Genomic DNA, 21550 nt, shown 5'->3' with positions numbered 1-21550 from the left:
TTCGCCTGGATCTCACCTCCCCAGTGAAATGAGATCGTACTGAAATTTTTTGGACGTTAATTGAGAGGCAAAATTAATGGTTTTTCTATGGTTTTTGAGCTAAAAAATTCAATAAAATAGGACTCACAACTGTGTCTCCTTTAGTTTTTAATATAACCATTTTGGTTTATTTTGGGTTTTAATAAAACCCAAAATTAGGGGTCCAAAAAACAACTTTTTAATGTTTAGCTTAAAATAGCTATCTTGAATAAATAATAAATGCGTAAATTTTTTCTACAAAACTTATAGAGAATTTAATTCTTAAAAAAGTGATATAACCAACGTATATGAACACTGAACACAATGTTTTAAAATTCGTTTTTATTGAAAATCAAAACTAAACAGTTATGAAAACTGAACACTACAAACGAAAATTTAAATTTTAAGTCTATTTGTCTCTAAATAATGTTAACCAAATGTTCATTTAAATATTCCACAGTATTTTTCATTTAAATTATTTAATTCGATAAACTTACAGTGAGTATTACATTAGCTGCTTAAAATGTCTATCTCCGTTGGCAATACATATTTCAGCGCGACGATTTAAGGCGCCGCTGCTTCCTCCAACATTCGTGGGCTGTTTTTTATTTCTTGGACGGTAACCATGATTCTTTGTAAAAGTTTATTGCTGGATTTTTGAGCATACACTAATAACTTCAAGTGTCCCCATACAAAGAAATCTAACGGGTTCAAATCAGGTGATCTGGCTGACCATGCTATTGGTCCTCCTTGGCCAATCTATTTGAGAATGTTTCATTAAGATGCTGAGTTACACGGCGATCAAAATGTGCTGGGGGCTCCATCATGTTGGAAATGCATAACTCTTCGCGGTACCAGTGAAACATCCTCTAAAAGTATAGGAAGTTCATTTTGAAGAATATTTAGATAGGCCTCCCCACACAGTTGATGATTAAGGAAGAAAGATCCGATCAGAATATTTACAACTGTACCGCACTAGACATTTATCGACTAACATTTATCGACATTGGTAGTTTGATTTTGAGGTGGCGTGTGGATTGGTGTCATTCCAAATATGATTGTTTCTTGAATTGTTTATACCATTACGTGTAAATGTTGCTTCATCACGAAAAAGTATTTGAGTTTCTAATACATTGTTATCCAGTAACCAACGGCAGAAATTAATTCTCTGATTGTAATCACGTTCTTTTAGATCTTGTACACTCTGAAGATGGTGTGGATAAAGATGTTCACAGTGTATTGTTTTCCATATGCTAACTTGCGGAATATGTATTCGTGCAGATAATCTTCGTGTATCTGTTGAATGACTTCGCTGTATCATAGGCAATATCTGTCCGTGACAGTTGCGTTTCGGTTCAGAATGCAATACAAGTGACCCACGTTCTCCCAGTATTTTGGGAATATCTGTGTGTTGGGAATAATTCGATTAGGAGATCCTATACGATATTCTTCAACAACTTCATAAGCATTACCACTGCAGAACCCGTAGACAAAATGTATATCTTCATATTACTTGTTCGTAAATTTATACCGCATATTTCATTGTTATTGTAGATTAACTTAAAGAACAGAATAAAATAAAATAAAAAAGTGACAAATATGAACGTTATCACACCAAACACACTTAGTAGCTAACAATTGCTACTCTTCTCAGTATTATTTCAAGTTGAACTTCATACCGCTAAACATTATTATAAAACAATATGTAAAAACATAACCAATAACTTTTGCATTGGAACATACAGTAGGTGGCTTCTATGTAGATAGAGCAGCACTCATAGCGGCACACAATTACAGTAAAAAGTATTAATTGTTTTCCAACCACAACTACAGTTGTGTCAGCTACGTTTAGTTGTGTTTGGTTTTCAATAAAAACAAATTTGTTCAGTATTTATAGACCTTTAGTACGTCACTTTTTTGAGAATTAAATTCTCTATAAGTTTTGTAACAACGTTTATGTATTTATTGCTTATTTAACAAAGTTATTTTAAGCTAAACATTAAAAAGTTGTTTTTTGGGCCCCTAATTTTGGGTTTTAAGTCAGATATCTTAAAGGGTAAAGGAGATACAGTTGTGGGATCTATTTTATTGAATTTATCAGGTCAAAAAATTTCAGTACGACCTCATTTCACTGGGGAGCTGAGATCCAGGTGAAATCTTTCGCTAACGTAACTCGCTGACGAAGCGTTTCCAGAACTATGTTTATATGAACTTTTTTCATTGTTTTGATAGGCGGAATACGCTTGTAATGTATTGCAGATTCCTCGTGAAACACTCTGTGTGTGTGTGTGTGTATATATATATATATATATATATATATATATATATATATATATACTGTATACACACACACACACACACACATATATATATATACATATATCGAGATGGTGAATAAAATAATAGTGTACTGAAATAATAATATGTTGTTTGTAAATTACAAGTAAAATTAATTTAATTAATAAACGATTTGTTTTATAATAGTCATACTTTGAATTGTAACATATTTTTTTTATGATTAGAATAATAATAACGATTCGGTCGAAGAAAGGCTGTTTCAACGGTTATTATTTTATATAATTAATTACTTAACGTCGTACATAATGAAAAATGAATGAGATCACACAATACTGTGAACTCGTGCAGCGTTACAGTTATTAATTAACACAAAATTAGTTACGTAGTATGATGTGACATAGAAACAATGTCAAGTGGGGAGAAAATGTATATTCCCAGACGGTTATACAGAGCAGTAATTATTTAACTCGTGAAGAAAATTTTATACAGATAGCTGTTATATTAAACTATTTCTACACCTTTACAGACACAATGATAGACAAATGTTCTGTCACAGTTGCTGATCACCGATTTTTTGTTATATTATCGTTATTATTTTTCTGTAACCTACTATCCTATCTTTATTTATTTTTACTACTTCTAGTTGATGAGAAACTATGTGTAAACAAAACGAAAAAAATATTTACGTACTAACAAAAAAAAGTAATTGTAATTTATTAGTGTAAATTATGGATGGAGTTTTTTAAAGTAAGGTTCGTTTTAAAAAAAAAAATACCTTCGGCACGCCGGAAAGAGGAGGTAGATTTCACCGGTGCTAAGTAGGGGATAAAAAAGATTACCACCTTAAAATTAAGAAAAACTTCAAATTTACTCAATACGACAATGGTTGCGTGTAAAAAAACGTTGTTTAGCATACGATAAGCCCAATCTTCTTACAATTCCAGCAACAGTTTGGTCATCCCTTGCCGTAAGGGTTGATCATATCAAAAATTGTTTCAGACAAAAGTTTTAGGTAATGTTTAGAGGACTAACGACCACTTTAAACCGATTCAATACCGTGCCTATTAAGACAGGTATGATTTTTTCTTCGAAACCCCATTTTTTCAACCCCCTGGACCAATGGTTAGTGATATAAAAAAAGTTTACTTAGTTAAGTTTCAGGCCCTTAACCAAAGAATAGTAAGAACTTTAAACTAATTCGTTATTTTACTTAATAAGAAAGTTATAGCGATATTTTGTTTTTTATGGAAAAGCTCCTCCCCCCCATTTCCACTCCCATGATTCGATTTTGGTCCTTAACAAACTCTACCGAGATTTTGGGACGAGTTATTTTTAAGGAACTGGAATAACTAGATGCTTCGGTTACGATGTGGTCAAACAGTTCACCACCTTCATTTTCATGACCCCGCAATTTGAAGGTGATTGGCACAAAATTACGGCAGTTATTGTATCCACACAAAATATATATATAAACTTTTGAGATGTTTTGGGGTCTGGAGAATGTGAAATGATAAGATATGTCGAAATTTTCCGGAAGTCGAATCATGGTACCATTATAATAGGTAGCTTTCTTATGAAATCTACCCAAAATCAAAACTGAAAGATATAAACAAACTTTATTATTTACGCATAAATATTACATTTATTTACTACTTTTCTACATAGCTGCCTTCAACTTCAATACATTTTTCATAGTATTTCATTAACTTCTTCATTCCCTGTTCAACAAATTCCGTCACCAACAATCTAAAGTACGCACTAACGCCATTTTTCAATTTCGTCATCATAAAATCTTTGTGATATAAAACGCTGTTTAAAACGATGAAAAAGAAAATAATCACTGGTAGCTAAGTCAGAGCTATACGGTGGACGATTGAATAGTTTGCAACGAAATTTTTCCAAACTCCTCACGGTCTGATTTGCCGTGTGTGATAGCCATTGTCATGCAAAAACAAAATCCCGGGGGATAACTTTCCCGACTTTGTTTTTTATAGCTCTTCTAAGATTTTTTTACGTTTCGCAATACGTATCGGTATTCACAGTAGTTCCGCGATCACTAAATTTGACAAGTAAGACACCCTTTTTGTAGGAAAAAAGAAACAGTTTTATAGGCTTTTTTACCAAACGTTCTTGATCGAACTTCTTCGTTCAAGAAAATTATGACGCTGCCATGGCATCGATGCTAATTTTTCTCGAAGTTGGAATAACCAGAATTCATCTCCGGTAACAATGCGATCGAACAATTTTCGTGACCTTCATTTTCGTGACACTGCAAAAATTCATTCGCTGACCAAAAAATAATTTTCCTTATCTGTGTCGGTTAATATATTCGTCATCTATCTGGGACATGATACTTATTGTAGCCCATTTTTCAATCAAAACTTCATAAGTCAAAGATCGTGAAACATCAAAGACAATTATCACACTGTGAAGCGCCGGTTTTCTCGAATTTGTTTATTGACTTTTTCAGTCAAATCATCCTTGTTATCATCGATGGCCGGCCGCTACGTTCTTCATCGTGAACGTTCGTTGCCTTCTCGAATTGAACTGTACCACTGTCTTATTTAAAGCGTCACTCTTAATAAACAAATTTGCCTTTGAATTTCAACAGTAGAATCGATTTTGTCATCAAAAATAGGATTAATCTTCGTACTCCACACTCGATGGGATCACGAGTTTTAACCGTCATTTTAAATGGTTCAATATACACAAATAAGAACAAAATGACAAACTATTGTTGTTAACGAGTGACTATTGATCGAAATAACTGAGTTATGTTAGTGTCACTGCTTACATCGTATTTGTAGACAGCAAATTCGAAATGGACCTTACTTTAATAACATGCCTTATATTGTAGGCAAAGCGTAATTATGAATGATTTTAATACCTGCTCTGTAATTTTGAAAATTTATTTAAATTTGCTAGTAATCGAATATATTTTCTTGTTTTTCAACATAATTAAATCGTACAGTAATATAGAGTTCCTCAATATAGATGCAAGAATTGATTTTGAAGAAAACACAGGTTTTTAATTAAAAATTGTAATTTTTTTATTAATTCATAAAGTATAAAATATAGGTTTATGTATGGAATAGCATACAAGGTAAATGGTCTCCACGGCTTTGCTGGCACATACGCACTCTTTTCTTAAAATTTTCCATGACCGTTTTGCATAAATGTGGTTAAATTTAGTTTAGCTCAATTGTGGTTAGTTTTAGTTTAGCTCAATTTTCTCCTTCATGACGCGGGTGATCGTGGGCTTGTTGGCATAAACCTTAGACTAGGCAAAAACCCCAAAGAAAAAAATCCAACGGCGTTAAGTCACATGATCTCGGCGGCCATTTCTGATCACCACGGCAAATTACACGACCAGGAAATGACTCGTGCAGTAATTGAACTGATTCTCGGGCAGTATTGCACCATCTTGTTGAAACCACACCTCGTCCACATCCATATCTTGTAATTTAGGCACAAAAAGCTGGATTATCATGTCGTGATAGCGAGCACCATTAATTGTTATTGCCTGACCAGCCGCATTTTCGAAGAAGAATAGTCCGTTGATGCCTTGAGCTCAAAATCCGCATCAAACATTGACACATTGTGGATGGATTTGTTTCTCAACAAAATACTCGTGGATTTTCTGAACCCAAATTTTTTTAATTAATCTATTCACAGTTGATGAAGTTAAATCACTACTCCGACCATATTTTATACGAAAATTTCGAACTGTAGCTACCAAACCTTCATAATTTTTTAAATATTGCTCTCCGTAGAAAACGCGTTACTCTTTCGTGTAGCGCTCCATTTTTAATAACCCTGAACTGTCAGCTTCCACGCTGTCTTTTTTTTTCATTGGCGGTCTTTACGCACTTTTCGTGGAAAATTCAAATCTTGCGTGAATTTTGGAACATTCATTATTTAATATTGATGAAATTTTAAATCTATACGGATACATTTTGAGACGCCGGTTTTAATTCTTCGCCCAAATTGTCTTGTCACCCGAAATGTCGGATTATTTATTTTTTCTTATTTTGCTTGATGATATCGCCACATAACTTTAAAGCTTGTGCGTGGGATATGGGAATGGAATTTTGTAGCGTATTAAAAATGCCATGCCTTACCGGGATTCGAACCCGCGATCTCCGGTTGAAAGACCAAGATGCTACCACTCCGCGCCCAGAGATCGGCGTATTAGTCCTTTGATATATATTAAGAGAACTGCAGTGACCAAAATAAATATGTATGACTATAAATATATATATATATATATATATATATATGGTAATATTTATTTTTTATAGTCATATATTTTACAGTTTAACTACATAAAGCGATCGGAAGAAAATGTTACTTTCAAGATTGATCGAAAGTAAGTGATACTTTAAGAATTAATTTCTTTGATATTCACTTAACAGCTATTTATTGTACTGAACGGAATGAACGTTTCACTTGTACATCTAATGTCACCAACATGTCTGTAACACAATTACTTTGTGCAGTAATACAGTCAACTCGGTGAAAAAAGCATATAAGAGTTCCCTTCATTTCTTCATACTCTTAGAAGACTTGTATAATTTTGTTGATTATATTAAGGATTCTTTCGGGTACGATTTATTTAAACCACTTATCTATTACTACTCTGAGTATGGGGCTTATAAATTTACATTATGTCAAAGTTATCTTACCGTAAAGATATAACAGCGAAATCGTCAAATTAGGTCTGGATAAGACTGTGTATTAGCGATCATCATGCGACCAATCGGGCATGTACAATCAACTCCCCCCCTCTCTCCCACCATCGTTGAATCGACTCGTGCAAAACTATACTGTGATATTTTTACACTTATATTCATTATTACTCGTTAAAATTTTTAAAGCTCAGTTGACGCATAGTGTAGTGATAAAACGCAGGACCTAGGGTGACACACAAGGAATACCAATTGATGCAACAAAATGACTAAATTTTGCTATCTATGACGTTTTGTTGCCGTACACTATTCCCTGAACTCTACCCCGATAGAACAACTGTGCTTAAAGAGAATTCAGTGGAAAATTGTAATATAATATCATAAATTTGAATAGTTCAAATTTAAAATTGTCGGAACTGTTTCGCTTTTCTTGTCCCTTCATAGCCGCCCTGAAATGAAAATAAATAAGGTCAGTAAATAAATTAATTAATAAACCCAGTTGTAATGGGTTATTCTGTATAAATATTTTAATATTTTTATTTCATTTTAAATAAAAACGTTTGTATTTTATAATAAAATGTTTATTTTACTTTTTTTCAGGTAAATGTAATAAAAAAAATGCAGTTGGATTAGCACAAAACCTCCATGTAAAATAATGGTTGTAAAATGGGTAAGATTTATACAACACCTAACACATCTAATATTTATTTATTTTTTTTAATAGTTTTTTATAATTTTGATTAATACAAATTTTTTAATGAAGATTTTTTGAAGTGTACTTAATATTATTGTTAATTGCCAGATTGACGACAAATTTAAATAGAATCTCAATTCTGAAGACTACCGCCTATTTTAAATAATTAAATTTACACTTTGTATTAAAATTTGTTTTAAAATTAAATCTCTGTCTACTGTCCGTGGTATTTTTATTCATGGTTGTTTATGAAATAACAATTACTGGACTATAAAATTTATTTCAAAACGTGCTACCTTTTTTACTTCCGTTTACTTATTGTAATCGCGAAAAATTTCAGTTTTGAGATTTCAACGGATATATTCATTTTGATTAACACTGAATCTATTTTGACTAGTTTCGGCGTGACGTCTATACGTACGTATCTCGCAAAACTCAAAAATGATTAGCCGTAGAATGTTGAAATTTTAGATGAAGGACTGTTGTAACATCTAGTTGTGCACCTTCCCTTTTGATTGTAATCAATCAAAGAAGAAAATTTTTTCTTCTTTTTTACACTTATTATTATTGGTTTATTTTATTTTTAATTATTCCGATCAATATCAGGCTGTTTATTCTGTGTACAGCGTGATATTTAATTTTATCCACACTATACCGACAAATTCTAATTAATATTGTACTTGTCTTTTTCATTTCTTCCGATCTTACCCGTTACAAAAGGCTATTTTGTTTTTGAATCATTTAACTCTGAAATAGAACTGCCTCCTTTAAGGTTCTTCAGATTCTTCTAAAGAAAAAAAAATTTTTAAATGATAAGTATTTGTGATTGAATGATTATGAAAGGATGCGAGTCGATGAATAAGTCGTTACCATGATAATAAATTTAAAGCGACAATATACAGAGCTAGATAGTTGATGTGCTAAAAGGACAGTAAAAAAAAACGTGTGCACTCATTTGATCTCAGTCGACGTGCTACAGAATATTGAATACAAATACACAAGCTGTTTTTAAATTAAGTACTTCATGTTAAAACATACTTTTCTATTTCGTTACATCTTATTCTAATTTTCTCTTCCTCCTAATTTGTCTCTATCTATCGTACTGAATGAACTAGCGACTCTGTATCATTGTTTTCCTTTAAAATTTATTGCTTTATTGAAAATGTAAATCGTAATTAAAAATTACCATTACTGTAGAAAATTACGCGAATAATATCTATTTTTATCGAGAAATAATAAGTGATATTCCTGTAAAAGAAAAAAAGAAATGTAAATATATGCCGTGTTTCCCACGAAGAGGTAAACGCTTTTGATTTAGTTTCACTCACCTTTTCCCCGATCGATTCTATTGAAACGTTACAGACCTTATAACGAAGTTTCTAAATATGTTCTGTGAAAATTTCAACCTTCTAAGATTCATAAAAAGAAAATGGCGGCTTTCAAATAAAAACATCAATTTTAAATAAACGACATTTTTTATTCATTAAAAATAGCTGGTAAAAATGATTAAGAATAGATGACAATCCTACCCTTCTAAAGGACATTTTTATGTGGGTTTGAATGTGTGTCCGTCCCCGTTATCTTAGCACCGGAATGTACCGATCACTTACGGAAAATCCCGATTCGTTAGTACATGTCTCGTGGTGGTCAGGTGTATATTTGTTATATTATTATATATCGTGTGTATTATATATATATGTATTAATATTTATTTTTTTTTTATGTGATTTTTTTTCTTCATAAAATAATAAACTATAACCAAAAATTAGACACCGGAATGTATCGATCACTAACGGAAAATCCCGATTCTGTTCTACTCTATTCTATTCTATTCTTAATCCCAATTTCTAGAGTTAAATTACTAATTTAACTTTCGTTATATCAATCATCATTCAAAGAAAAATATTTTTGTACAAGAGGTAATCAATTTTGGACACCTAACAATCCCATTCCGAGACCCCGCCCGCCAGGGCAACCCGCCCGGAGAACCAAAATAATTAAAAACAGATAATTAAGATTATGACTAATTATTAACTTCTTTTATTAAATCTGAACAGTTGTTTAACAATGCATAATCTGTTTTTAATCATTTTTACCAACTATTTTGTAATGAATAAAAATTTTGTTTTTCAAAATTTTATTTTATTAAAATTGAAGTTTTTATTTGATAGCCGCCTGTTTGTTTCTATAAATGCCAGAAGTTTGATATTTTCACAGAACATATTTCGGACCTTCGTTAAAAGGTCTGTGAAGTTTCAACAGTGGGGGAATGAGTGATACTAAATCAAAGGCGTATACCTAACCTCTTCATGGGGCACTCAGAACAATCGAGTGTATTTAAGTACAGACGTTTACTTAAAATCCAAAGTACTGTTGGACCGATTTGAGTGATTCTTTCACCCGTGATTTTATTAAAATTTGAAGAATTATTTTAAGCGTAAGTTTATCCTGATTACTCCATTAATTTTCGTTGAATGTTTAAATTTATATCGTTAATGATCTTGTTTTCTCTTTTACAGTTTATTTTCCAATTGTAATATTTTGAGTCGCTGACTAAAATTGTAATTTCGAGTCGCTAGATCTCGATAAGACCTAGCCATTCTGTTTTCAAGTGTGAAAATTAATGTAAAAAAAGCTGAATTATAGTTTGTATTAAATTTACTTAAATTGTGTTCTCGAACCAAAGATAACATTTCATCTATGGAAAATTGCGACTGGCAACCTAAAACTTTATTCAGTCATATAAGATTTCTTTACCATTACGATTACCAGATTACATCATCATTTGAGTCGTTATTCATTTATGTTAACATTACAGTATAGTATTATCTCATAGTAAGTAATAAAAACTATTTAATCCGTACAGTTTAAATAAATAATATTTTTATTACTCATAAAATACGTATTAATTATCTCATGTTTCAAATCATTTGTAGTGTAAAAACAAATATTAAATAGTTATTTTTCTAAATTATTTTCTGTATTTTAGGTAAACAATAATATAATAATTTTACACGATCTGGTAACCAGTAAGACTGTGTACCTTAACATTTTCTGTATTCAATACGGTACATACTATTTTTTCATATTACATACTATTTTCGGTACATATGATACGCCTCCCGACCGAGTTTGCGTCGGGAACGCATTTTCCTCAGATATAAATACAAACACTATGTTTTTACACACAAACGTAAAAATGAGAAGTTGACAAATAATTTTATACTTTTATTTTCGAGATAATATTACACAAGTAATGTACTTGTATACATAAATATATTAAGATTGAGCATTGTACATCTAGACCGATCGAAATAACTCATTTAGAGGGGAAAAAAATGTTGCCTGGACTTTTATAAGTAAAAATGGTAAAGGGGTTTATAATAAACGTAAAAAAATAAATGCTTGAGCGGGGGTGGTGGAGGGTAGATTAAGGGAGTTTTAAAGGGGTCAAAATTGGTATTCTTGCGATTTATGGCGAAATTTGACGTTAAATATTTCTGGTTTATTAAGACAAAGAAAGGTATACTTCACCAAGTTTCGTCAAAATTAAATTATTTTTGGGGATATTAAAAATAAAAAACCAAAAAAAAGAAAAGATTTTTCGCATTTTTCTCGGAAATTTTGAGGTTTATGTTAGGAAGTGAACTCTACAAAAGTAGTAGATTTTTGCATGATCTACAACTTAGGTATTGGAAAATTTTTTTTACAGCCCCCCAAATCACCTCCTTTCACGTACTTATTTTTTTTTTACGTTTATTATAAGCCCCTTTATCACTTCCACTTATAAAAGTCTAGATAACAATTTATCTAGACTTAGGTTTTTCTTTAAGTTAATTTGATTGGACCAATCAGTCTAAATATAATAAATACTCAAGTACGATTTTTGGTAATATGGATATGTTACATTAGCATTTAGTAATTTTCGGAACTAATGTTAAAAGTTGTTCGGTTAATACTAAAAAAAAGTATGCTTAAATTTTGCCTTTTTTCTACAAAAAAAAATTAAACGGTAATATTGTTTATGACTTTTTTTAACGTAATAGAAAAGTATATAAAATTATTCAATTTATATATTTTTCCCCCGTTAATATCGACATGTATATAATGCTCAACTTTAGAGTATTCATGCTTTGGGGCATGCGTTTGTATGATCATTTTTCAGATTTCAAGCTCTAGAATCCAAAATCAGTTTCCTCTAGTTTCCAAATTATTTCTCTTTCCTATATTTCATACTAGCAGATTTCTTTCCTGTACGAAAACTCCTTGTTCATCCTGATTTGCTTTTGATCATCTATATTTTTCCTCCCTTCATAGTAATTTTGCAACCGAAATAAGAAAATTCTCTCGCATATTGTATTGCACTAACTTATTTATGTTTCTCAAATTTGTTCGTTGTTACAGAACAACGGAAATTTACTCTAATTTATCTTCAGATTGATGTTTCTCTTTTAAAAATTAATCCATGCCGTTCAGTACTTATTTTAACTCGTGTAATCAGCTCTTCTTAACATGTTTATTTTTCTCCTTGCTTCATTTTCTGTAAGCTTTTTCTATGTACAACTTGAATTACACACGAATAATATTATTCAAATGTTGATATTTCAATAAACTACTCAATTTACTTACTGTGTTCAAAATTACGAATAAACTGTTCTAATTTAATATTATAATATTCTTACATTTGTCAGAAAATTACTTATTTAATGTAAACAAAAACCAAATTCTTTTTTTTGAATTTGGTTTAAAAAATTACTAAATACTTTTATTTTACAATTGTTTAATTTCCAGTTTTTTAATTTTTCAACAAAAATTTTTAAAGTAAATTTTGTTTTTAAAAATTTTTCACATCACCGAAAAAAAATTTAGTTTTTGTTTACATTAATACTTTCCTGACAAACGTAATAATGTATTGTTTCTAAATAAAATTCGGATTTTTTTTACTTTTCTTTGTTTTATTCAACTTATCGTGTTCAACTTATCGTATTACTTATTAACTTATAGTATTTACTATTTTGTCCAGAATTAAATTTCCTTCAAGTTTTGTTTAAAAGTTTTATTTGTTTATTTCTCAATTAACACAGTTAATTACGTCAAACATAAAAAAGCATGGGTTTTTACTACAATTTATTGGGTTTCGGCTCAGATTTCTCAAAAACTACTGCAGATACAGATCTGGGACGTATTTTATTCGATTTTTCAAGTAATAAACTATAAAAAATCACTAATTTTATCCCTTAATTAACGTTCTAAAAACTCCTTTAGCTGAAATCCGAATAAAATCTTTCTCTAGCTGTAACTCACAAACGAAGCATTTAGAATATTTTTTTTTCAATTATTTTCACGAGTAGAATAAGGTCCCGGGAGAACTTCGTGATACACTCTGTATATATATACTAAATTACATTTTCTTTTCATTTTATTTAACATTTTGTTAATCTTTTGAAATAACTTTCTCTCTAAATAACAGAATTACATAAAAATAAAAAGAAAGAATAATTCCTAGATTTAAAGAAAAATTATGGAGATTTTTTTAACTTAGTAAACTATATTTTCTATAACATTAGAGCACTACAAAACTCTGTTTTCACTTTTCGTAAAATTTTTATACGGAACGAATTTATAAAAATTATAAATAAACTTTATTAAAAGAAATTATTTTTGAATGTTATGGTAATAATCAATAGAAGAAGAAAATACGGTAAAAAGATTGTAAAAGAAATATTATATATAGACGGTTACCGAGACAAAAGTGTAATGATGACAGTCAAAAGTACAATCGACCTCTATTAACTGGTGTTCATGACCTACAATTTTAACAATGAACTGAAATGAAATGAAATCGACGAATGTATGAATGAAACAGTGGTCTACATTCACGTTACAACTACTAAAAAATAATAATAAAACAAAAAAAAATCAGGCCGTGTTGTTTTCAACTCGAACCCACCTCAGCTACGAGGTTAGACACCTAATGCTTTAATGATACACGTATACAACAGGATCCTTTCCGACCACCACCACGTAACCTACCTGTATTTCTTTATGAATCGTTAATGAATGTCGATGCACACATAATAAAACATAGTATGTTGCACTTCCTTAAAAAAAAAAAAAAACAGCTGGCTTAGCCGGTTTAAACATTATATCAAATACCTGTTTCTTACTGATTCTCCTTTTTCTGCATGTACACAAACCTTATATGTATTCTTCTTCCTTAACTTTTCATAGGATCCACACCGACACGACCCAGAGCTCGTAAGAATACAGACTCAGTATATAAGATACTCATCTTGGATTATTTCCTTACAAGGAACCCACTATTACCGTATCAAGTCGGACAAGTTTATTTATCTGTATGTCGATGAAACACGTTTCGGATATAGGCTAATGAAATTATGAATCTACATTTAATATTTGTATGTATAATCGCGTAATACCGGTTTATTTTTTTTCATCATAGAGAGAGGTAGCGTCTCTGAATTCAATCCGGAAGGTACTGCGTTCGAATTCCCCGATGCGACACGATGTATTTTACTCGTTAAAAATGTTTATCTCGTTCTTCTCTGTATATACAAAAAATAAACCCATCGATTGTAATTATGTGTAAATTGTTAATGTGTAAAATATTAAAAAAATTCGTTGGCACAGCATTAGGAATTTGTTCGAGGATTTTATTCTCTAAAATAAACTGATAGCCGCAGAAATAACAAATAATGTTGTTATATAATTAATATTATTTTGAATTCCTCAGTAATTTACTCTACATTTGATCTTACCTACCGTTGAACCGTTCAGTAATGACCATACGCCACATAATTTTGAGATCTAGTAAGGATGTTTCTTTAAGGACTGTATCTGTTTTTGAATGGTTCTTTGTTATACAGAACAAAAAAAAACTGTTTCAATATATATTTATACTGTTCAGCGCAAACTCGTTGATAAATATTTGCCGCATTCATCCTGAGTAAAAATAAATCGAACTTACAAAGCGGGTAAAATAAAGCGTGTTGAGCGCATTGAAGAGCAACTTAAGCGATCCTTAGGTAAGGTACTTTTCGCGGTTCCTCAGCGGATAGATCCTTTTCTTTTTGTTTACCTTACTTTTCTTCACCGTTGTGTACCTAAACGTTTACGATACAAAAGTAAAATGTATCTGCAGTTTGCAAGAACAGCTGAGAGCTAGAACTTGTATCCTACTTAAATACATATTTACTTACTCAAATTTGATTTAACTAGTACATCCTTAATTACTTATAATTATTATTTATTTATAGTACAATAACAGGCTTACACTTATCCTGACCCACATAGGGAAAGACACCTGCCTTGTGACGACCCCGGTTGCCACACCACCCCCTAGCCCCTGATGGGCTTTACCGGAGGTCATTTACCAAACCCTCAATGCCTGATTACGTATTTTAATCATCAGTACGGCCTCTTATCAGGATGACACCGATGCAAATGCCTCGAAAGAGATTTCCATTGGTGTTAAAACCCATCAGCTAACAAAATATATTTTTCAAAATCACCTAAATCGAATCAGAAAAAGATAACCAATAAAAATTTACGAACTGAGTTGTAACAAAACATTTATCTCATACCATCAAAAATTGATGGCAGCATCGCAATTTTGACCTACCATACTAAACCAACTAAAATTACTAATGAACCCACAAACATAACAAACAAAAATCAGATCGGAACAATTGCCGAATGCGCCAATTCTGGAAGAAAAACATCCAAACTGGTCCCTAGGCACCCAGGCTACTATTCTATACTAAACACCCTCTGCAATCTGTTCGAGCGCCAGAAACTTTAAAAATCTTTCAATAATGCGCCACTCATTTCTAACTTTCCAGTTAGCCTGCAGATTTAAACGCGAACCACTACCCTCAAGCATCCTGACCACTTCTGCACGCCTAAACTCATATTTTGAGCAGACGTTCAGCACATGATAAGAATCATCCGATACTATGCACTCAGGACACTGACCCGAGTCAGTCAAGCCAAATCGAGCCAGCCTGTCCCGAAATGCGCCATGCCTCGAAAGGAACTGAGTTACACATCGGTTCGGGGAGATTCAGGAAGCGACTCTTAACGCTGTTACTTCTGGAAAAAGACTGTGCCTATACCGCCCACCTGCCGTCTCATTCCACCTGAATCCTATATTTACCGAATATAGGATGAAAACCTTCATCCTATATTTACCGAATACATTGCGCAGTCAGTTCACCCGACTTCTTCGCATGGTAACGTAACTGACGTTCCGATGTAAGGGCATCAATTGGTTTAACACCCGCGATAACTAAAACTGCCTCAAGCGAAATAGGCCTGTAGCTCTCCGTCACAGTAACAGGAGACCTTCAACAGAATGTCGCGGTAGCTTTTTTACCTTATTCTGTTTGCCTAAACAGGTGCTGTGTAAAGCATGATCGTCTAGCATATATCTTTTTACAAAATTTTCATTGTTTTAAAATTTAGTCCCCGATCGGGATGGATCAGCCTAAGAATGCCGAAGAAAGCATCACACGTCTTCTTAGTGACACTATGAAAATGCTCCCTGAATCTGAAATTCTCATCTACACATAAATACCGTTACAACGAGATATAACTAATAGGACGGCCGGTCTTCGAAACTCGGGCGTGCCGTGTAGCGGCCAAAGGACCCTTCAACAGCATCATGATGGACTTCTCAAGGTTAAATATATTTATTTTTTTGCTCCACATTTCTAGTACTCTACAAGCTTGAGTTGCCCGGAATTCGACCGATAATGAATTTTATAAAGCGTGAAAAATGCCACGCTGACCGGGATGCGAACCCGGGACCTACGGATGGAAGGTCGAGACGCTACCACTCCGTCACGAAAATCAGCATATTAATAGAAACAATTAATGCACTATACAATAATTATAATTAATTTTGTGTGTGTGTGTGTGTGTGCGAGCGCGTGCGTGTACATAACACACAATTATTAAAATAAAATATATTATTATTATTAATATAAAAATTAATAAAAATGTTTGTTTGCAACAGCCGCACTCGAGAACCAGCTGAAGGATTGCTTTAAATTTTTCAGGATACATTCGTGTTTTCCAAGGGAAGGTTTTAAGATATAGATCGAGGCCGTAGTCCCCTTGGAGGCGATGTTGTGAATTAAATATATTCATTAAGAAACAAAAAATTAATTCTCTACTTCATTATATTTCTGTCACCATGGCAACAGAGATATAATGAAGTAGAATGACTATTTTTTTCTTTAATTAATATTTGTAGAATATTTAATATTCTCACAACTATGAGGACAATGAACGCGTTGTGGTGCGGGGGGGATGGAGTCTCATAGCTAGACTATTGTATACATATATATATATATATATATATATATATATATATAGGATTTTACGAGAATCTATTATATTATTTTGTTTTTACTACAAATTTGTAACGAATTAAATCGTAATTTGATACCATAAAAAAGAATTAGTAAAGCTGTGGTCAAAACTAGATTTTTTCGTTGTTGATAGTAATCACGAAAACAACGACAAAGGAAAGTCAACAACAAAATAAAGAATTGCAACTACACTCCAGTGAATTCGGATGGCTCGTCCGCTTTCTTTGGGGATTATTGTCTGTAATTGCCGGCTGTAATCTACAGATACGGATTTAAAATTTTTTCGGTCGGCTTTTGTACATTTGTAGGATCTCTTTTTTTATTCTCTATTTATTTTTATTGTGCGGTAATCGATTTGTTTCAAACACGATTAAACAGTTTATTTTTCATCTACGAATTATAGTAGAATAAAATGTTTATTTTAAACTGAAAATTGTTTTATACGTTTTTGACCTCTACTGCTAAACAACGAAATACTTTAGCGATTTTATTCATTAATTTTTTGTTGGCGAGAGTTTTCTTGGCATTAATCTGGGAAACGGATATACCGTAGCGGTGTCCCTAAATCGGTGTTGAAAGAAGGTTAAACAGTTACGTACCTCCTGATGTGACGTATTTTGTTCGTAAATACCATAAGGCGTATAAAAATTGAAACTTTTTATTATTATTTAGTTCTAATTACAGTTAACAACACGATAACAATTAACAAATGTTTAAGGATAAGAAAAATTTGAAAAAAAAAGAAATTATTTCATACCTACTCCGATTAACGATGAAGTTCTTATTTGACTGTAATAATAATTTCCCGTAACCGATTTCATATACTGTAAAATGAGATTTGTGGTTTTCTTTTAGTTAAGACAAAATTCAATCGATACACCAGATCGGTTGTCTTCATCAGCAGACATTCTGAGGTTTCCCTGTTCGAATTCTCATTTATTTAATGCAATACCTGTTTGTTATTCCGTTCAAGTTTCTGTAAATAGAATTAAAACAATACAACTAACATACTTGCTTTACAAGTTTTATCCTTAAAAGTTTTAAAACCTTTTTTGCAAAAGTATTTTTATGGCGATAAAAACTTTTATTTTATTTATTATTTTTTTATTAAGTGATTTCACTTACTAATTTCATCGATTTATACTATGGAATTTATTTTATTTTATCTTAATACGTATAAATCAGCCTTAGCGTAATTAGAAAGTTTTATTAACACATTATTTTCATTTCAGAAATTATTTGGCAGTGAATCAGCTATTTTACGTTTTACTACTATTCGTATATGAAACCGAGTAGTGGTTTTGTTTGTTTTAAATCGAATTAAAAAATAACTTGATTCGATTATTTGTGCTTTTTTTTATATACTCGTATGTTTATAATTGAAGCCTTTCTTCACCAAATTTCCATGATTAATTTTTTTTTTTTTTTTACTTTCTAGCGAAAGTTCGTACTGTTATTCCGTAAGAAGTTTATATATAACTTATAATTCTTTATCTTTAACCTCTTAATCCTTAAACTCTTAAATCCATAACAGAAGATATCATGTTGTAAATATATAATTTGAATGTATTTTTAAAAGAATTCAAAAATGAAAAGATTAACATTTCGTCGCGTATTTTTTTATTTTGTTCACCTATTACTCAGGAATGGCCGATTTTTATTATTCAACAAAAGATATTTATTAATTAAAAAATGCGCTCATGCAGTGTTCCCATAATACAGGCAAAATACAGGGCCAGTATTAAGCCGGTACTGGCAATACGCCGATCCTCTTTAGTGGAGTAGTTGCATCTCTACCTTTCTTCTGAAAGATTCTGAGCTCGAATCCCGGTGAGGCATGGATTTTTCATACGCTACAAAATTCATCTTTCATTAATAACTTTAATACGGTTATCAGCCTGTAGTCAATAAAAAATAAATGTTTACAAAAAATGTTCGAACAAAAATCTTTACATTTCACTCTTAACAACTATAATAATATATCATTTCTGGGTTTATGCTTGGATAATCTTAGCCAGATTTCAAACAAAAAAAAAAAGAAGTAATTAATATAATCGATTGCTAATAATGGAAATACTTATTGGCGCCATTAGAAATGACATATGAATACTCGTGATATTGCTTAAAAAAGTTTTCAAACACAACATGCGTAAATAAGATTAGAATGAACATCGTGTTTTAACTTATCGGTACTTCACTCTCACGTGAAAGCGATCACAACCTTTACGTTTCCGTAATAACATTTAGTCCATGAGGCCTGCTTAATAACTTAGCCGATTCTAAATAAGATATTGCTAAGCCATCTAAAGTTTTAACACGATCAAGAGAGTTACACATAAACCTAACCGTTTGCGAAAACTTTTTTCCGAGGTCAATGACAGTAAACCATGTAGTTTCTGCACTGTCACAGCCCTTCTCAAAAGCAACATTCTGCATTCTACATGCCCGTATCCTTTTATCACTTACAATATTGCCATCACCCGAGCTAATGAAAAGCATCTATCGCTCCATAATATGTAACAAAGCACCACAATTATTGGCATCTATAGGAATTTCAAGAGGTTATCTCTAAAGTAAAAACCGTTTCATTGTAAAAAAAAATTATTCTGAAAAGTTTATAAATATTTTTTTATTTCTTATACTACTTATACCTTATACTACTTCTCTATATAATCGCCACATGGGTTAAGGCATTTATCGTAGCGATACACCAGCTTTAGTATACCCTCGTAGTATTCTTCTGCCGCCAGTCCATTTAGCCACAGATTAACAGCATTTTTAAGTCCATCGTCACCCGCGAATTGCTTACGAGTAAATAATTTTTTCAATTTCCCAAGCAAACGGCAATCAGAAGAAGCTAAGTCCAGACTATATGGTGGGTGATCCTAAATTTCCCATCCAAATGTTCTCAGTAAATCACGTGTCGGACCCGCAATATGTGGACGTGCATTATCGTGCAGCAGGACGACGCCGTCGGTCAGCCACGCACGTCGCCGATTTTGAATGCCGCTCCGTAACTTACGTAGAGTTTCGCAGTAGACTTCTGCATTTATAGTTGTATGCCAAACCGATCCCACAAGACTGTGGCCATCACCTTTGCGTCCAAATGGCTGTGGCTTAACGTTTATCGGTCTGGATGGTGATTGAGGATGACTAGAATGCCGTTTTCTGTCTGGCGTGTAAAACGAAATCCATGTTTCATCACCGGTTACAATTGAATTAAAGAACTCATTACCTTTTTCTGTGTAACGAATCAAAAATTCCAAAGCAGATCCCATTCGGATTTTTTTGTTACGTTCCGTTAAGAGGTGCGGCACCCGAGGTGTACAAACCTTTCTGAAGCCTAAATTGTCATGACAAATGCGACCGATAACAGCTCTAGAAACATTAGGAAAAAGAAGGGCCAGGTCGGATATCGTTGAGCGACGGCCTTTTCTGATTTCATCGTCGACGCGTTTCAACAAGTTCTTGGTGATTATCGAGGGCCTCCCCGAACGTTCTTCATCGTGTACATTAATTCTGTTGTTTCTAAACCTTTCACACCATTTTCTGACGTTTTTTTATTCATTACATTATCACCGTACACAGCAACCTACCGCCTATGAATTTCAGCCGGTTTATCGTTTTGATGGTTTACAAAACGTATGACTCCACGTATTTCACAGTCGGCGGCAAAATCGATTTTCCTATTCATTTTTTAACGTAATAACTCGCATGTAATCAAATACACGACAACTTACAGACAACAATGCAGTGTGTACATTATTAGCGTGGCCATGAACGACACAGGCTCGCCAACCTGAAGGAGAGAAATTTCCCAGCGGTCTTTACTTCAGCGATATCCCTCGTACATTATGTGACAGTATTTTTGTGGCCGCCTCCCAAGATTTTATCTATCGAATTGAAGACGAATTTAACTTGATTTGGAATTTTTTTTAATTTAAACATAATAAAAAATCTTCGCTTTTTCTATCAATTTTTACTTTTGAGATCAAATTAAGCGTCAGTAAATAATTGATTGTTGAACCCTCAAAGGGAAAATGTAATGATAGGCCAAAACGTTTTGGATTAGTGTTTTTGGAAATGTTGACGTAACAAGATCTCCTTAGTCCAAAAAACAGTTATAGAAATTTCCGGAAGTGTACGTACGATATACTGTAAGGTATCGTTAGCATTAAATTTTGGAAAAATTTAAAAAGGAAGGAGGGTTGTTTCACCATTTTTTACTTTTTTATAATGTGCTAGAAAATTGACCTTCCGTAAGATGAAAGTACTTGTTAATTTATAACCTTTTAAAGACCAGTCCTTTTTTGGAGATAAAGTTTTTTAGAAGAAATAAAAATACAGTCGAATTGATAACCTCCTCTTTTTTGAAGTCGATTAAGAATCAAAAAATTGTCTTTGATGAACAAAAGGTGGGAGAACAGAAAAAAAATACAGATTTTTTGAATTTAAAT

The 21550-nt window shown here is 32.2% G+C and overlaps 1 protein-coding gene across 18 annotated transcripts in view; it reads left to right on the top strand.

The window, feature by feature from the left end:
* Positions 1–21550, top strand: part of tmod (tropomodulin) — a 443143-nt gene that overhangs the window by 273857 nt on the left and 147736 nt on the right. The window contains exon 1 of one of the 18 annotated variants that reach the window (XM_075375734.1): positions 7626–7674. The exons of the other annotated variants lie outside the window; for them this stretch is intronic. Coding sequence (XP_075231849.1) covers positions 7660–7674 — 15 coding nt within the window. The 5' untranslated portion in view covers positions 7626–7659. Of the gene's footprint in view, positions 1–7625; positions 7675–21550 lie in introns of those variants that run through there. 18 annotated transcript variants of the gene reach the window in all.

The sequence above is a fragment of the Lycorma delicatula genome, chromosome 9, assembly GCF_047948215.1.
Source record: "Lycorma delicatula isolate Av1 chromosome 9, ASM4794821v1, whole genome shotgun sequence".
Classification (NCBI taxonomy): domain Eukaryota; kingdom Metazoa; phylum Arthropoda; class Insecta; order Hemiptera; family Fulgoridae; genus Lycorma; species Lycorma delicatula.
Note: the sequence above shows the minus strand (reverse complement) of the source record. Positions and strands in the feature narration are given on the sequence as shown.